At 34.5% G+C, this 17973-nt stretch overlaps 4 protein-coding genes across 4 annotated transcripts; 2 read left to right on the top strand and 2 right to left on the bottom strand.

Annotated features, from left to right (window-relative positions):
* Window positions 1–1350: 1350 nt before the first annotated feature.
* LOTGIDRAFT_87967 (hypothetical protein) lies at window positions 1351–2378 on the bottom strand (the record flags this gene model as incomplete). The annotated part of the gene is made up of 3 exons (XM_009054443.1): window positions 1351–1569; window positions 1910–1990; window positions 2241–2378. Coding segments are annotated over 3 exons (438 nt in total), but the record flags the coding sequence as incomplete, so codon positions are not given.
* Window positions 2379–3981: 1603 nt separating this feature from the next.
* On the top strand, window positions 3982–6761 carry LOTGIDRAFT_239292 (hypothetical protein). The gene is made up of 2 exons (XM_009054458.1): window positions 3982–4942; window positions 6024–6761. The coding sequence occupies exons 1-2, from the start codon at window positions 4066–4068 to the stop codon at window positions 6044–6046; spliced, it is 900 nt and encodes a 299-aa protein (XP_009052706.1). The 5' UTR covers window positions 3982–4065; the 3' UTR covers window positions 6047–6761.
* Window positions 6762–7842: 1081 nt separating this feature from the next.
* LOTGIDRAFT_88358 (hypothetical protein) lies at window positions 7843–8181 on the top strand (the record flags this gene model as incomplete). The annotated part of the gene is made up of 1 exon (XM_009054444.1): window positions 7843–8181. A coding segment is annotated over one exon (339 nt), but the record flags the coding sequence as incomplete, so codon positions are not given.
* A 9200-nt stretch (window positions 8182–17381) lies between these two features.
* LOTGIDRAFT_143860 (hypothetical protein) lies at window positions 17382–17552 on the bottom strand (the record flags this gene model as incomplete). Its single annotated transcript, XM_009054459.1, has 1 exon — window positions 17382–17552. The coding sequence occupies one exon, from the start codon at window positions 17550–17552 to the stop codon at window positions 17382–17384; it is 171 nt and encodes a 56-aa protein (XP_009052707.1).
* Between the last annotated feature and the right edge of the window lie 421 nt (window positions 17553–17973).

Below are 17973 nucleotides of genomic sequence, written 5' to 3' on the forward strand. Positions count from 1 at the left end.
TGATTGTGAATAATTAAAGTGGTCTTGAATACCGAAAGCAATGCACAACTGAGTAGCATGAGAGTTGAGTAGTACGACACTTATAATCGCTATTTTTATCCACAACCTCACAACTATTGCTATGATGTGAGGGCACCTTAAGGCTAGGGATGTTAATTTGATTGAATTTTGTCGTCTGCATTCACAGACTGAAAATATATCATCAGCCCTATGTTGGCTTTCAGGTTTCTTCATTGGTAGTTAACTGAAAGAGGTTTGGTTGGCTTATCTTTTCATCTTCAAAATATCAAGTTCTCAATCATTGTTTTACTTTAAAATTGATGAGAAATAATCACAATTAAGCATCAAGTGCTGCAGCTCAGCCTTGGAGCACATTTGATTTCGATTTTCTTCAGTTCTGTTTAGGAAAACAACGAAATGAGTTTGCTACTTGACATTTTGAAGATGAAGTCGTCCAAAAGAAAACTAAAAGTGTTAGAAAACCAACACACCTGTGAAAAGCATTAAAAGGGTTAAAAACTAAGCATCTGAAGACTTATTGGTCACTTCTGCTCCAAGCAAACCAATGGATGACGTCCGTTTGGTCAACTCCATACTGTAAGTGGGAGGAGCTTGATCTTGATTGACAATTCTGGGTGGACCAATGAAAGCTAGTGATTCTGGTGAGGGAGGATGTGATTGGCTGTTGTGTTGTCTAGTATCTATATAGGATATGTAAGTGGGTATAACTCCGCTCTCTGAGCTGGGTATAAATGTGATACGTTCGTATCCTATATTGGAATCGCGAGGGCGAATATAAGTCCTGGAGTTCGTGAGGTACTTACAACTTTCATCCTCTTCTGTTATATTGGATATGGTGATTAATGAAATTGTGATACCTATGACCTAAAAGAAAACAATATACAATATATTTCAGAGTCAGAGTTCAGTTATACACGAACATATTTCAATAATAAACATAAGAATAAATGAAGTTTCCTACTTTTCTGCACCTTATGGGCTAAAACAGTTATACAAGGACATACTTCAATCATTCATATCACAGAAATGAAATGAATCCGCACCTAATTGGGCTAATGCAGAAGGGTAATGCCATGCAGTGAGCAATAGCCTACTCTTTTAATATATCACAGAATACATATTTCAACTTCAACATTTGGAGTATTCAGTTTCAATCCTGATTAAAATGAGACCAAAACTAGCAAATGAACAAGTTTGATTGAAGATAACATAGCCACATGATGCATGAAATCTGTCCAGTGCCAGAAATCGTAGACACTTGTAGCAAAGGTGCATGCCAATTTCATATACACGTTTACTTTTCATAAATAAACAAATAAAAATAAAACTTACAGATAGAAGACATTGAGCTGCAGCATGTATTACTTCCACATAATAATATTGTAACATACAGCCCTCTACAAACTCTTCTGGTGGAATGGGACGACTAGAGTCTACACTCGACCCCTCGTCCAACCAGGACGTATTGGTTATACGACATCCTACTCCGTGCTCCAACCACCAACTTTTATTTTTAGTCCCAATATTTAATATATACAAATTGTTCGTCTGCAAAAAAAAATTATATTCTTCTGAAATGTCAGTCAAGTATAATAATTGAAAATAGATAAATAAGTCTTAATAAAACCGTAGTAGCTAATGGTGGTGTAGATGACAAGTTAAAATCACAGACTAAGATAAAATATAGTGTTTTATATGTGATAGTTTTCATATTTAATAAACTCATTCGTAAAAATACATGTTCTGCTTTATGCTAGTCAAATTATTTTCAGTTCTCGGAGTCTTAAGAGACATGCGTGTGCCACAATTCAAAAGATCAAGGGTAGGGGGCAAGCAAGCGTCGTCTTTCCTTCCCCTAAACTGACATTGAGTAGAAAGTGATTCTTACCCTGCTGAGAACACCCACTTCTAAATATAGACAAATGACAAACATGTTCCATCCTAACCATAATAAACTCCATACTGTAAACTGTAATAAATATAGACAATACTTTATAAATCTCTATCATAAATTATGTTACCAGTAAAATATAGAAAATACCTTATAACTGAACATAATTATATGGATAGCAATTATTACTTTAATGAATAATTTGTGATGTTTTGGCGATGATACTCTTGTCTTAAACTTCCAGTATAAATCTCTATTTTCATCAGTTATTTGTTTGACGACAATGTTGGTCTTATATTACCTAATAATAGACATAGAATATACTTACTACAATGATAAATTTTGGTCGATATTGACAAGCCCCAAATAATCCTATAACTGTACAAGCTATGGTGAAGAAATTACCAATAATTGGGGCCCACATAAACCCCAAGAAGTCAAAGACTTGTCTCTCAATAGCACCAATCTACAAAGATAAAAATATTAATATCATTAACAGAATATTGCCCTATAAATATTTTTATAATGTTCACAATTCTTAATGACTTAAGGAGCATTAAACACTGAATGCATCTGTTGTTCGTGTCTCAAAATCTGAGCGTTTGAGACAGAAATTTGATTGGCTGGATGTGCCATCAAACTGACGAATTGTCAAGAGGGCCGTCTTTAGACCATAACTGAGGTGGCTGTATTAAAATAAAAGCTAATAATTCAAATTAAACTGCCTAATTGACTGTTGCATATAATTAACTGATAATGATAATGAAAACCTTTTACTAAGAAATATTTAGTGAAGGTGGTGATGAGAACACTGCCTCATAAGATCCAACAGAGTTAACAAGTAGCTAATGAGCTTAATCAGTGAATCAAAACCAATCAAAATGTCAAACTGGGATGTTAATTAGGCTCGATCATAAATGACATACGACACCAAAACAATCACACACACCCAACCCAACAAAACATTAACAAACACAAAATTCTTACCAGTTGCAACACAAAAATCACGATCAAACTCGTGTACAGGGCACGATTCATACACTTTTCTGATGAATTCCCCATCTTGAATAATAATTTTACACTTTCCATTCGATTATTACTATTCTCCTCTCCATTTTCTGATAAAAATTCATGATTTATCAAAACTAAACAATCGACATTTTTACTTTCTTGATCATCCCTTAGCCTATTTACTTCAATATGACGGAACGAATGGTGCGTCGTCAAATAATTCGACGACATTTTCACATTTTTTAATCGAAATTTAAAGAAATTATTTTACGAATCTTTCCATCACATGATTAATCTGTTCATCTTTTATTTGTCTTCACATTCATCACAAATTTAAAAATTTTGAAACCTGAAAGAATTTTAGTGCGTATGAATTTATAGGCCTAACATCAGCCGGTTTATTTTTTTTTGACAAAATGTAAACAAGACTGTCAAAATTTAGAAAACTAAATATAGACCCCTACAAATTTTAAACATGTCATCGGTCGTATTTTTCAACACCAAATAAATTTTTTACCAACTGTTGCTACATTTTCTAGACCGTAAAATTGTTTACAAATTAAAAAGCATGAGGGTCCAAAGGTCGATTGTTAAGTTTGGTTAACCAGCCGTTTCTTTTGAATGATAAAGTCTTGGTTGTCAAGTTCCATGCCTTTTGCACGTGGACAAAATTATATCGAAACGTCCCGTCTGAAATCTATTTTTAACTGTTACGTATCAACTGACTAGCGTGGCACGAAACATCCTCATTAAAATATGTGACGTCATGTTCAAACTAAAAGTTTGGATTTGAATGTAAATACTGTAAAACGAAACATAATTAGAAATTCCACATTTAACCATTTATTCAAAACGAAGCCTTAGAAAACAAAACGTAAAATATTTTTTTTAAATGTTTATTCTCAATCAACATTTTTCCTGATGTACAACATTTATTTTGTGGAATATTCGTCAAAATCAGTAAATTTCGTTTACTAATTATTTAGATAATTATACAATTTGAGTCCACCCTTAATCCTATAAGAAAAAAAGAAAAGCAGGAAGAATTACGCCAGCAAAGAAAATAAAGAAATTGAGGTAGAAGGGCTGTGAAACGAATGCCAAAAGTTTAGAGAGTTGAGGAGAGAGTTTTAGTGAAGAAAATGGGTCGGTCTAGAAGTCGATCGAGGAGCAGAAGTCCGCGAGATCGTCGAGGTTACGGTGGTGGAGGTGGAGGCGGAGGCTACAACAGTCGATATGGAGGGGGTGGGGGCGGATACGGCGGTTATGGTGGAGGATACAATAGTCGATATGGCGGTGGAGGGGGCGGGGGATACCGTGGAGGAGGGGGCTACAGAGGCGGGGGATACAACAGAGACAGGAGTTTCAGCCGCAGCAGAAGTAGGAGCATGTCTCCCTTTGATGATGGTCACAGAGTCCATGTTGCTGATATTGGGATGAATCCTTCCAAACCTGATGTTTTAGAAGTTTTCGAAAGATTTGGGCCCATCACTGAAGTCTGGGTGGCCAACAATCCTCCATGTTTTGCTTTTGTGGTTTTCCGACATAAAGATTCCGCAGAGAAAGCTATCCGAGATATTGACGGAAAATATATATCTGTTTTTAACAGTCGAGTTCGAGTTTCCTACGCCAGACCCAGAACACGGGGCAAGAGAAGACGAGGCGGCTTTGATCCCAATCTAAGATGCTACCAATGTGGAGAGAAAGGTCATTTCTCGAGAGATTGTGACGAGATCTCACGCAATCGTAAGAGAGATAGAAGTCGTTCTAGGTCAAGGTCAAGAGGTCGTAGAGATAGACGTAGGTCAAGAAGTCGTAGTCGAAGTAGAACACGATCACCCAGTCATAGTCGCAGCAGAAGTCGCAAGAGATCAAGGTCGAATTCTCGGTCAAGGTCTAATTCTCGGTACAGGGAAGATAAAGACGGTGCGAGAAAGAGTGCAGATAGAAGCCAGGATGATGAAGGGAAATGGAAGACAGTTGATGATGATAGGTTTGATGGAAACAGTAAGGAAGCAGGTGGGTATCGTTAAAACATGGATTTGGCACAAATGAACTTAAACAAAACCTTCATTTTCAAATCTGTGATAAGCTTCGAAAATAAACCCTAAAGAAATAAGTGCATGTTAGAGCATTATCACACATTTAGAAAACTGATTTGTTTCGGTTCTTTGTGTCCTGTTAATTTTGATTTGTTGAAATTCAAAATATCTCGAGGCACCTTTCTGTTCAAAAACTTGACAAATTGCATGATAATTTTTTCTTAAATTATCTTTAAAAAATCCCTGATTTGTCCTCTTTCAGATTTTGGTTTTAATTTTGGCAATGTGGTTTATTTTTTACGAAATGGGTGATAGATCAATGTGGTTCTATTGGTTGATTTTTATCATGGTTCAGCCAATCAAATGCCTGCCTTTCATTGGTAGACATGATCGTTTGAGTCCGTCGAAGGCAAGCCGCAAGCAAAATGTAACAATGAATCTCCCTGAGAAATCGTCTGTTGGTGCAATGAAATGGTGCATTGAGAGTCCAATTTGTGAGCATTTATAAAACATAGATGAAGTTGTCAAATGTGGTAATCACAAATGATGGTCAAGTTTTGGCACAATGTGGTAGGAAAGCACGAATTATGGCAGAGTTTGGCATATGTGGTAATTTAATAAGATGGTCGCAAACGAGGAATCGTGGTGCAGAGCATCTTATGATTATGGCATTGGCAAATGTGGTACTATGAGGGAATTTGAAAGAATTGTATGTGTAAAATGTGGTTTTGGTATATTTAAATATTAAGTAAATTCAGGTATATATTTTGTTAAAAAATTATTAATTGATGTGAATGTTATTTGAGCTCTACTTGTATGAAGCAATGAAGGGCACATGACGTAATGTCAAAAGATAAATCTCAAATGTGGCAGTCATGCGTTTGATAGACTGAAACCCCTTGAGATAGTCAAATAGACTATTCTCGGCCTGTAGTTCACATTCTCTTACACATTGTTATTATTGTAGAGACAGTTCATTGATTGAATAAGGGGTGTCTGCATCCACTTCTTGTGTGTAAAATATGAAGTATTTATCTTTCCTTTATGTCTATTTTCAGAAGCAGTTCCTGATGATTTTTGAAGGAGATGAAGAAGTTTTTAGTTTAGTTTCAAGTTATCATGGAATTGGAAATTGTTCATCAAATTTGTTGTGAAATTGACTTTTAAACTAACAGATATATTTGAAAATTAATGACAAGAACAAGCAAATTATATTCATATTATCTTTCGAAGTTTCAAAATAATGGACGAATTCTTTAAACAAAATACATCCAAAAAAATGGACATGAAACTATGTGGGATTGAACATGGCTGCATCTTTTGCCATGTTACATTTGGGAAGGGATTATAAGAGGATATGCTATATTAGATGATGCTTGTCCCTTAAGTTCGTTTATATTCATATAAAGTAGAATAGTGCTTATGATATTTTACATTCACTCATCAATCATGTACCTTGTTAGATTTAAAGGTTACCTCATTGCACACTGCATGGCCTATCTTTATGGTAAGGTGCAAATTGACAGAAGACTCAAATATTTTGTCTGTTTAATTTTGTTTTTTTTTCTCATTCTCTTGTTCACATTTCATTTTAATTTGCAGCAAGTGAACCAGTGTCAAATTTTTTAAAATGAAAAACTACTTGTTTAAATGAAAAAAAAATGTGAAAGTTCAGGTCTAAGAAAGTTAAAGATTTCCTCAGTTTTATATTAACGAGGCCCTAATCAATGAAGTTTAAAATATGTCATCTTGTTTTTCTCATTTTATCATTAAAAGATTATGAATGTTTTGATTTTAAGACACTTCTCCTTTTATCCCTTCGCAAGAACCTGAAAAGATTTGGAACACAGCCTCACGGTGGATGAGCAGCACTGCTAAAAGCACTAGCCAGGGAATCCATCCTTTACCAGGAAGCACAATCATTTAAAAAATGATCTTTGGGTAGAGATCACATTAAATAACGGAACACAATTTGTATGGTATACTTCTTCTTAGTTTTATTGAACACAGCGTTTCAACAATTTACATTGTCATCATCAGGTGGAACATTGTGTACGATAAACTATAGAGTAGTATACTATACAATTGTGTGTTCTGCTGTTTAATCCTTAGTTTAATGATTTGAGTGAAAGAGCTGGGTGCTAACGTGAAACGGCAAGACAATTTACATACACATTACAACATTTTCACATTAGAAGCAAGTGATACATTGATCAGATTATAAACTACTTTGTCTGGATTCGATTTACATACACCATCATTTGACCTCCCCTGCTTATTGCAGTAACCCTTTGAAAGTACTTTAAAATTTGCAATACATTTCATTGAAGAAGCAAACTCTTACAACGGTACATAGAAATTAGAGCACAAAAGAGTGCAGTGCAGCTTTGCAAAATGTCCAACTTTCGTTCATGGATTTTCAAAGTATATCTCATAATTGAAATCGGGTCGTATTTAACAACATATTGTCAAAAACGTATTTAAAAGTAATAAATGCATGATTTAGATTCACCGTTGAACCAAACTTGAGGACAAAATTGAAAATTAAAATATTTCAATTTCCAAATCGCCATTTTGGAATCTCCACAAGGAGGCGTCAGCACCTACTTCCGGTTTATAATTTTACTTTCATTCAATGAGGAAGCGTAACGTGTTGACTTTATCTTTTATCATTTAATTTATGCAAAATTTCCCAGTGACAGTGCAGCTAGCCCTTCTAGACTGAAATATCTTCCATATTGTGGACTAGATATTGAAATGGGCCGATCAAGAAGCCGATCTCGAAGTCGTGGACGGGGGTCTGGAGGTGGTGGAGGAGGAGGGAGGCGTGGCAGATACAGTCGTAGTAGAAGTGTTAGTCCATTTGATGAAGGCCATCGTGTCCATGTTGCTGATATAGGCCTAAATCCATCTAAACCAGATGTTTTAGAAGTATTTGAAAAGTTTGGCCCCATCACAGAAGTCTGGGTCGCCAGAAATCCCCCCTGTTTTGCTTTTGTTATTTTCCGGCATATTGAAGATGCAGAGAGCGCAATCAGAGACTGTGACGGAAAATATGTATCTGTTTTTGGCAGTCGAATTCGAGTATCATTCGCTAGACCGAGAACCAGAGGACAGAAACGTCGTCATGGCTTCGACCCTAACTTGAGATGTTACCAATGTGGAGAAAAAGGTCACTTCTCACGAGATTGTTCAGATGTCTCCAGGCAACGGAGACGAGATCGTAGTCGCTCCAGATCAAGGTCAAGATCTCGAGGTAGAAGAGATAGCAACAGAAGGAGAAGCCGATCACGAAGTCGAGACAGGTCCAGGAGAGATCGCTCCCGTTCTAAATCAAGATCCCGATCGAAATCTAGAGGTTTAAGTACTGGAAGAGATGATATAGAAGGTAAATAAACAACCATTAAACTCTGCTTGTGTGTGTCAGCTCCATTTTAGAATAAATATACAAATGATCTCTTCTCAGATTTAGAATTTAGAACAATGAGCAACCCTGGGCACAGTTTGTGAGTGTCTGATCCATTTTAGATTTAATATTCATGTGAGCTCTTATCTATATCCCATTTTTATTCACATTTTAATAGCAAATAAGAAACTCTAAATGTTCATGGCAAAATTTCCACTGTAATTTATTTATAAACTTACATGTGTTGAATAAATTCAAAGGAGATTCAGGTTTAAGAGGCATGGATGCCACAAAGTTTCAATAGTTCACTGTCGTAGATTTTAAATGGAGGAAGCTCATACTTAACACCCCCTGACCTAAATTACACTATCCCACCTTTCAATATTTATGTTATGATTTTTTTTTGTATAGAAGAAACCATTATCTTACAGAAGGTTGTTTTTAAATGAAAACTGAATACAGTTTTCATCATATAAGCTCATAATTTTCCTGTTCCTTTTTAGTTTTTTAATCCTGCACTCCAGTATGATTTGGAATATGAACTGTTCAGTGTCATTGTTAAATAATTATTATTCAGTGGCGGAGCCAGGTTTATATCTGAGATTGCCCGTATTTCTAAAACTTGCATTCGAGGCTGCCCCCACTATCTCCCCCCCTCTGCTCCGTCACTGACTGTATTATCATCTCATTTTCACTTTATAGATAGTCACACGCGCAAATTGATATAAGCAGGGTTGCTTGACAGTTGATACATATATTTCAAACTTCATATAGGAAAGTTTATGATCTTTATAAACTTATGAACGAACTCCTGGACAAATAACAAATCTGTTTCTTGCATCTTTGCTGATTTGTTTGGTCAGACATGAGTTGATTTGGTTGTATCACATGATATTGACCTATATATTAGTGACAAGTGTCACATGCAAAGCAAACCATGCTTACTCTTTTAGAAACATCTGATGGTACATGCTGAAGCAGTGTAATTAGACATTGTTTATAGAAACCTTGATGCTTTAAATTCCTTTGTGTGAAGTTTTTGCATGAAAGATTTTCATTATAATGATCCCATAAACTCCTTCCTGTACCAGTACCTTTATGGACAGGCAGTAGATCTATCATTGAAATAAGTTCATCCACAATAGTTCTTTAAGGTTGCTTGTTCACTAAGTTATATTTATCCATATTTCAGTTTACATTCCAACTTTCCAAGTTTTTGTTTCACCAAATCCATTCCAGCATGTTTTTCCTCTATTGGTTACTGTTGCATGGTTGTGTTCATATTTTTAAATTTTTGATACAAATTGGAAGCCGAATGCTTCAATTGATAAGAAGTTCAAAGCAAAAACCAAAGGAATATAAAAAATTTCTGCCTATTTTAGATTGATTGATTGGTGATTGGACCATGGTCAGAAATTTGGTTTTGGTGTGTGTGTGGATAAGGGGTTGTCTCCCCTTGTCGTCAAAATGTCGTGGTGATTGGCCTGGGCCTATGTGGCTGTTGTCATGGCAATGGGATGGAGAGAGGTATGCACTGAAACTAAAAGACTGTTCGACGATGAGCTGGCAAAGGGAGGGGTGTGGGATATCCAGATTAGAATAAATATGACTGAATGTATTAAAAAATATTTAAAAGGAATAATTATGCTGGGTCTAAGAAGCTAGCTGTGTTTTAAGACGGTTGATCTCTTAATTTAGCAGACATCGTATTTTGAATTATTTATTTATAAAGTTAAATTTTAAACCTATGACAGCATCTACATCTTTTCTAACTTAAAGCAAATATGAATTAAAAAAAATTGTTGAATAAAACATAAACCAAAGGAACCAATGATAAAATGTGCCTATTTTTAGATCTGTGTCTGGTGGCTGGTTGGTCATGTTTGCTTTTTGGTAATTTGGTATTTTACGAACAGGTGTGGTCGTGGAAATGTTAGAATTTCCATTTAAAGACTTGGTCTTTGGATTGTGGAGAACTTGGTGTATGTTGTTGGTTCCTTCTTGGAACGTGAAAGTTTGTAATTTTAACGAAGGTAGAGTTTTTCTCCAGTCCTTGGACATCTTTACCGAACACGATTCTATCGTCTTAGCCTGAGATTTATTTAGATTTATTAGATGTTATCTTGGGATGACTAAAGGTTTGAAAAGACGAGGTAAGGTGTCTGGTGTAGGATTAGCGATACATTAGAAAATAGAAGAAGTGCACAAAGGAGATACGACATTGTGCGGACACAATTCTTATATTTTCTACTGAATCAATAATCATTTCACACCGGACACCGTACCTAGGCGATTCGTTGCTTTATTACGTCTTACATATGATTTTAGCTGACATCTTTGCCTCTATTAACAATCAAGTGAATGATGAATTCAAGTATTTGGAATATCAGGGTATCTAAGGTTTTAATTCAAATATTCTCATAAACTTATCCAAGATAGAAAAGCAAGATTTGAAATGATACAGTAATCTGATTGGTTGTTAATGATAAATTTAAAATCTTTTTTTGTAATTTGACCAATCAGATGACTGGAACATTTGAAATCCAAAAACAATTTAAGTTTATGAGAAGAAGGCCTCTGGGTTTATAATTTTGTTATTTACAGTGATCAATGATCAAAATCTTAACATTTTACTCGATGTCAATGCTTTATTTTAGAGAAAGGAAGCTCGAATAGTACAAATCATTATTTGTTTTAACACAGCGTTAATATTTTGATAATTTAAAGTTTTGAACTCTCATTCCAGGAGCAACGAAAACAGCAGATTAGTAAAGGAAGTGGATAGAAGACGAAGTGATACAAGATGGATATATTGATATAGAAGTGTAGTAGGTTATATTTTATTAAGGTCTATCTTATCACAATATCAAAATATTACGATCTTCATCTTATACCTTGACAGAAATAGCCAATTTGTATGATACGTGAAAGGTGGCTATTACTCTCAAGGTATAAGACAAGTTTGATATTGTGAAGATGCATCCTTCGATTCCCAGAGACACCCTTTTATATTTAGACTAATATAATATAAGAAAGGTGGCTATAACAGTAAGGTTTGAAACAAAGTTAGTAAAAGCTTGACATTGTGAAGATGCGAAATAATTAACCTATAGCTGATATTGAAACAAGGGATGAAATTGAGTGTCTCTGGGAATCGAAGGATTCTTTTTAATTAATCATGTTTTTTTGTGTGCTAAACAGTCGAGTCGCACATACTGTGCAAAAATGTTCAATTCGTGTTTTCATACATGGCTACGTAAAGTGCTTTTACAGAAGATATATGTTAAGTGAAAAATATGTTTAAGGGCCCCCCCACATCTTAGCAATCACCAGTTGCGTATGAATAACTGGACACAATTATTACTTCAATAATTCAACAATGATGCTTTCGTCTTTATCAAGCAATGATACGAAAGTTGTGTATGGTTTGGAACAATGAAAGTGGTCATGAATGCCAAACAACTCACAACTCAGTTACATGAGAGCTGCGCTCTAAACTTATAACCACTATTCTTATATATACGCAACTGATAATCGCTATGGTGAGAGGGCACCTTTATTCTAACTAGGCTAGAACTTGAATATTATTATGAATTTTTTGTTTTATTTTCCATAAATATTAATTAATCTTTGAATGAATTCAGATAGACTGCCATAACTTTTGATATTATGAAATCCGAACATTTTCTGTTGAACACGGAAAGAATTTTTATTTTATTGAAGTATTATTGTACGAGATATATTTTTGTATTCCGCAAGGATTGTTGATTCGGTTCTGCATACCAGACGTGTCTGACAGGGATTTCAAACTATCTGATGGGGCATCATGTTGGGTTGAATTAGAAAATAGAATGAAATATTGAGACATTGCTCTGATCGCTTTCTAACCAATGCAAAAAAGTTTTAACAAGCACCTGTTAGACAGGACTGGCAAATATGATCGAATCAACATCCCTGTGTATAAACTGAAGAAAATTAGCAAGTAAAAAATAAATTCATTCACCCATTTTAAGATAATGATTGCATACTGTTATTCATTCATTCATTTAATTAAATATTGCTTGAATCCAATTCAAATCAAAATCATTAATGAATGAATCATTTTTATCAGAGGGATCCAGATATGTTTATCACCGGTCATGTCTGAATCATGTATTGTCATAATATTTTTGAAATTAATTATAATGAAGTTAGTGCCTCGTGGTTTTGATATTAATTTTCTTAACTGTTGCCATTTTTGAAAAATATTTAAATATTTCCATGGTTACTCTTCTTCTTATTTTGTATATTGGAGCTCAGATTTTGGTATAATGGTAATCGTTTTGCTCATTTTCTTATAAATATGGCACAGGGCAGCCCCTGACCTTCAGTTATTTATTAGAGTGTGGTCTCCTAACTCGGGGTTATATTCTAGAGGGTAGTTCACTGTTGGACTGTTGTATGTTTATAGAAACACCAGACATCACGTAACTCTGTGGTTTATATTCTAGAGAGTGGTCCACTGTTGAAATCTTCTAACTCTTGTCAAAATTCTAGAGTGTGGTCCACTGTTGAACTATTGTATATGTTTTTTGGGAGAAATGTTTGAGATTCTACCAAATAATTGTATTTTATCATTTTAATCATAAACTTTATCATCATTTGAATAAATGTTATGATTTTTTAAAAATCAATTTTGACTTTTTATTTACGAGATTCAAGAAGACAGAAACCTGGCACGGAAAACTTGCTGTGCACAGACCTCTGACATTGATGTACATTAGGGGTGGTGGATTTGTTTTAATCAGTGGCAAGTTTCATGCTGTGTTGGTGCAAATATTTGTGACTTGGGGAATTGAATGACACTAAAGAAGTGAGAGGTGCATCGTACAAACACTAGACAATATAATGGAATAAGCACACTTCTTTAATAAAATATTAAGCACATTTAACATTCAAACGTTGTGCGTTGAAATGTTACATACTTTGATTTATTGAAGACGTTTAATTATTCCTTGGCCCTAGTCTGGAGGTTAAGATATACATTATAGACAATAGTATAGAAACTTCTTCCTTGTTGACATGTAGACAAGGTATCTGAACCTCTACACTAGGGCCAACAAATAGTCAAATAGCCAGGATACCAGAAACACTTGCAGAGGAGGCAAAAAAATAGCATAGCTCTTGAGCTTCTCTTTCATAATTAGCTTATTATCTGTTTTATTTATTTAACCATGGCCTTTGGAAGCCAAGTTCTTGTCAACTCAGTTGTAAATGAGTATAAATTATCAGTGAAAGATATGTCTACATCACTTACAGCTACTCTTAATAGCTAATTATGTTAATTAGATACATTCATCAACACATTCCCTGGAACTACTATCAGTTAGACTGTAGACTGGTTTAGAACCTCATGTTTAGTCTTATATAGCCCTCCCAATGCACTGAAATCTCTCACTGAAGCAAAGGAGACACACTTTAACATATTCTCAAGAAAATCAACACAAAAAATTGATTGAAAATGGACTTTAATTCACTAATTTTCACATTTTAAAGAATGTAAACAAAAAACCGCCATGTTTGTTTACGTTTTGGTTTGGCACTTCCACCGCTTCTCAACTTTGACTTCAGGGTTTAGACTGAAAAAAGACACAGCGACCGTTCAAAACTATGTGTAGACCTCGTAGAATCGTGCATAAATTTAATCAAATCCTCAAATTGCCATGACAGTGGTTTGATTTAGTCTTATCCTCTTTAAACTGATGTAAAGTTGAAATTTATGATAAAAGTCAGCCATTTTGTTTTTATTACCCAATTTGGTTTGTTTGACATTCGAGACTAAAGTGTAAGAACCATTTTACTGCTTATAGGACAATCGAGTCTACGACCCCCTGTCATTTACGGTCTAAGGGAGACAACTCCATTGAATGATGTCAAATTTTTTTTTAATGGTGGGTAAACGTTCAAGATCGAGGCGCATGCGCCGGGCGGAAATTGACGAGTGGTGCCTCATAATTACAATCGGCACTCAAGTAAGTTTCCGTAAACCGGAACAGGAAACAAATGCTATATTTGATTAACCAGACTCAAACGTCTATAGCCAATTACAACTTATAGATCGAGACTGTTGAATGTAAACAAACATGGCCGACATTGAGCAGATTTTTCAGAAATATTTTGAATTTTTGTCTGTTAAAGCGATTGTATGAAGAAATATTGTACTTTTAACATTCTGCAAGTTGAACAACTACCTAGGCAAGTTTATCGTGAGCTGTCATGCGTGTTGAATGGAGGATAAACATTCTACAGCCATTCTAATGTCTAGAAAATTGTACTTAAACTTACTAAGAGAAGGTTGAAGTCACCAAAGACCTGGCTTTAACTTCTCTTAGTTTGAGCTGGAGTCGTCAGCAAGGCAATAAGGTGCTGTGGGTTCGATCGAATCATCTTCAAGGTAAAACATTCCCGGGCCAATGCTTCCTAGGGTCGGTTAACAACCCTACCCTGTTGTTACCTGATAAAGAATGACTTATTGACTGGCATGATGTTTCCTGTTTAGAACAGGACAGTGATTGTTGCTTGATAATCTGATGGTGCAGACATGTAGGATGTTATATGCCATTTCTTTCACAAACCAACAATTGATTTGGTCTGTCTTGATGTAATTGTAACACCTGTTTGTTGATTCTGCTATTCTGTGTAACTTTAATTCAATTGTTTATTTAAGTCTTACTAAGTTATGTATTGAGGAACCTGTCATACTCTACTTGTTAGATTTATTTTGTGTTTTAATTCTTTCAGGATGAGACCAAGATATTGATAAATAAAGACAAGGAGAGAAAAAGACGAAACGTTCAAAATAAATGTTATGTCCTCTATGATTTCTGTTTCTTTTTTTAATCAAAATAAACTATTGTATTGAACTAAATGACTGTTTTTAATGGAGAAGAGGAAATTTGACATTCCTTGGTATTTCTGAGGCTAAATACCATTTGCTACCAAATTTAAAGGATATTTAAACACTGATACAAATCGAAGCAGTGTTTGTATGATTGATCATTGAAAAAACAACACAAACAGCCATTATAAACAGAATTGTCTTCTGTAGGCTAAATTTTTACATCAGTAAATATTTTTGTAGTGTAGTAGGGGCCTTAGAGGAGTGCATTGGACTTGGAAGAGTCCATTATAATTTTTCTAGGGGTGGATAGAAAGAAAATGGAGTTAAAATCTCATTTCCAAAAAGTGGAAGAGTCCAAGTTGTTTTCGAAGAGTCCATTAGGGTTTTAAGGGTAGTGCAGGAAGGATTTTCTGACGAGGCGTTTAAAACCGAAAACAGGAATAGTCCATTATAGCCATGGAAGAGTCCATTGGGATTTATAGGGGTGGACAGGTATGAGCTTTTTTGAGAACAAAATGGCAATTTTTGGATTTTCAAATTTTCCCGCGCCCTAGGTCAAACCTGGGTCAAATTTAGTGCAAAAAGGTCAAGTAAGTAGGACACGGGGTTTTCCACTGGATTTTGGCAAGGGGGGATAGCTATGTTTAATTTTGGTTTTTCAGCAATTTCTGCTAAAGTATGCATTTTTTGCATGTTTTGAGGTTATTTTCTGTATTTCTATGTAAATACACATTATTGGACTAAATTCCAGTGCAATAGGTGTAAGAATTACACTACAGCACTTGAAAATAGCCCTGTGAACTAGAAATATGAAACAACCCTAGTGAAAGAGAGGCTGATCTCTGTCCAGTTGTAATTTGACCTTTGTTTTCTGATTGGTCAAAATTATGCTTTTTAATTTCCATTTAAAAATGAGCCTTTTAAAAGACAAAGTCAATATTAGAGGGTTGGATAGAGAGAGAAAAGACACAAGAAAGATTTATTTAGTTTATTTTAGCTTGAAGAAACCAGTTGAATATTGTCCTATCAAAACAACTCTTCAATATAGAATACAGGTGATGTTGACCTCTAGGTCAAGGTTCACTAAATATTGGCAAGGAGCCAGGTATAATACTAGATTTCTGTCAAATTTTTTAACTGCAGACTAAATTTTCCATTTTTAGCCATTTTTCACTTTTCCACTATTTTCTGGTGTGACATTTCCTTTCAAATTCATCAAAATATAAGCCTGCACATGCATTTTAATCTTTGACACCAATGATGAAGGGAAAAGACTTGCTGTAATTTCAGACCACAATAAAGGAGTTTCTGAAAGCTGATCATTATTGAGATGCCAGTTGAAATTAATCTGATTTTCCAGTCAATTTTCCCTCCAGAAGGAAATAACAAAACATGCCTGGCAAGTCGAGATGAATTCTAACTGTTATCACAAATTGGGGTAATTTTCCTTGTCAGGACAGAAGCAATAACCGGGCTCGCTGTTATGGACTTAGACTGACAAATAACAAATTACAGGATATAAAACAATGGAATATTCTAATAGAATTTATTCATATTGAAGACTGTACAATAGATAGACACATTCAACAAAGCATAAACAGAATGTAGGTGACTTTATCTTGAAAGTTATAATACAAAATCATACAAATAATTTGATTGACTAGTAAGAAATACAGGGGTTTTAAAATAATCATACCAAGACTTAATCATTAATTCCTAGCTCTGTTTTTTAATTACAATCAGTGCTGTTGCCCACAGAAAAACTGGAAGCAAAATATCTAGAGCTGTATTTTAGTTACAAATACTACTGTAACCCACAGAAATATCTAGAGCTATGTTAATATTAATGAATAGTCAAGGAACCCACAGAAACTAAATATCTAGAACTGTATCACGGTTGACTGCAATGATATACACAAAGATAGCTTATGGCAGCAATTAAAGAAAGTAAACAAGATTAAACGTTTCCATCTTAGATATACCGGTAAATTAAGACTGTAAAAAAACTGTCAGTCCAAATCACAGAAACAGATTCAAAATTCATGAACATACAATAAATACATACAGAAAAAATAACCATGTACACCTCGTTATTATAAATAGAAATTACAATATTCAAAAAAAAAGATTTTAACAACTAAAACTATACATGACAGTACACAACCCCAAAAAATCTAAATCATTTGTATAGTTTATATAAATAGTTTTGGAGGAATAGAGAGGAATATAAAGTCGTAAAATACAGGTTTTAGCTGTAGGAAGGTGGTCGTTATCAGCTGGTCTAATGGTTATACTTGGCATGGTCTTTACTGGCTGGTACTGCTGAGCTGGATTCTGTAGAGATGTGTATAATATCAGAGCAAATTTCACCCAATCTGAAAAAAATAACAATTATCAAACATTAAAATCTCAATGTAAATATATTGAAGTATATTCGTACAAATGAAACACTGCAGAAATGATTTTTTTTCTACTTTTGCATGGAAGCTTAAAATTATTTTATTGTACCAATTTGCATTACAATGTATCTGGAATATCCTGTCCAAAAAATTGTACAAATATATTCATTCATTAGCGAGTGCGAACCATTTTACTTTTATACTCATTTTCTCAAAATGGCTATGCACAATATACAATGTTGTGACACGTAAAATTATAAATCAACTATAACTTTCTTATTTCTCATGATAAATCAATTCGGTAAAAGGTTTTAAGTTTCTCA

This window comes from Lottia gigantea (assembly GCF_000327385.1).
Source record: "Lottia gigantea unplaced genomic scaffold LOTGIsca_218, whole genome shotgun sequence".
Taxonomy (NCBI): domain Eukaryota; kingdom Metazoa; phylum Mollusca; class Gastropoda; family Lottiidae; genus Lottia; species Lottia gigantea.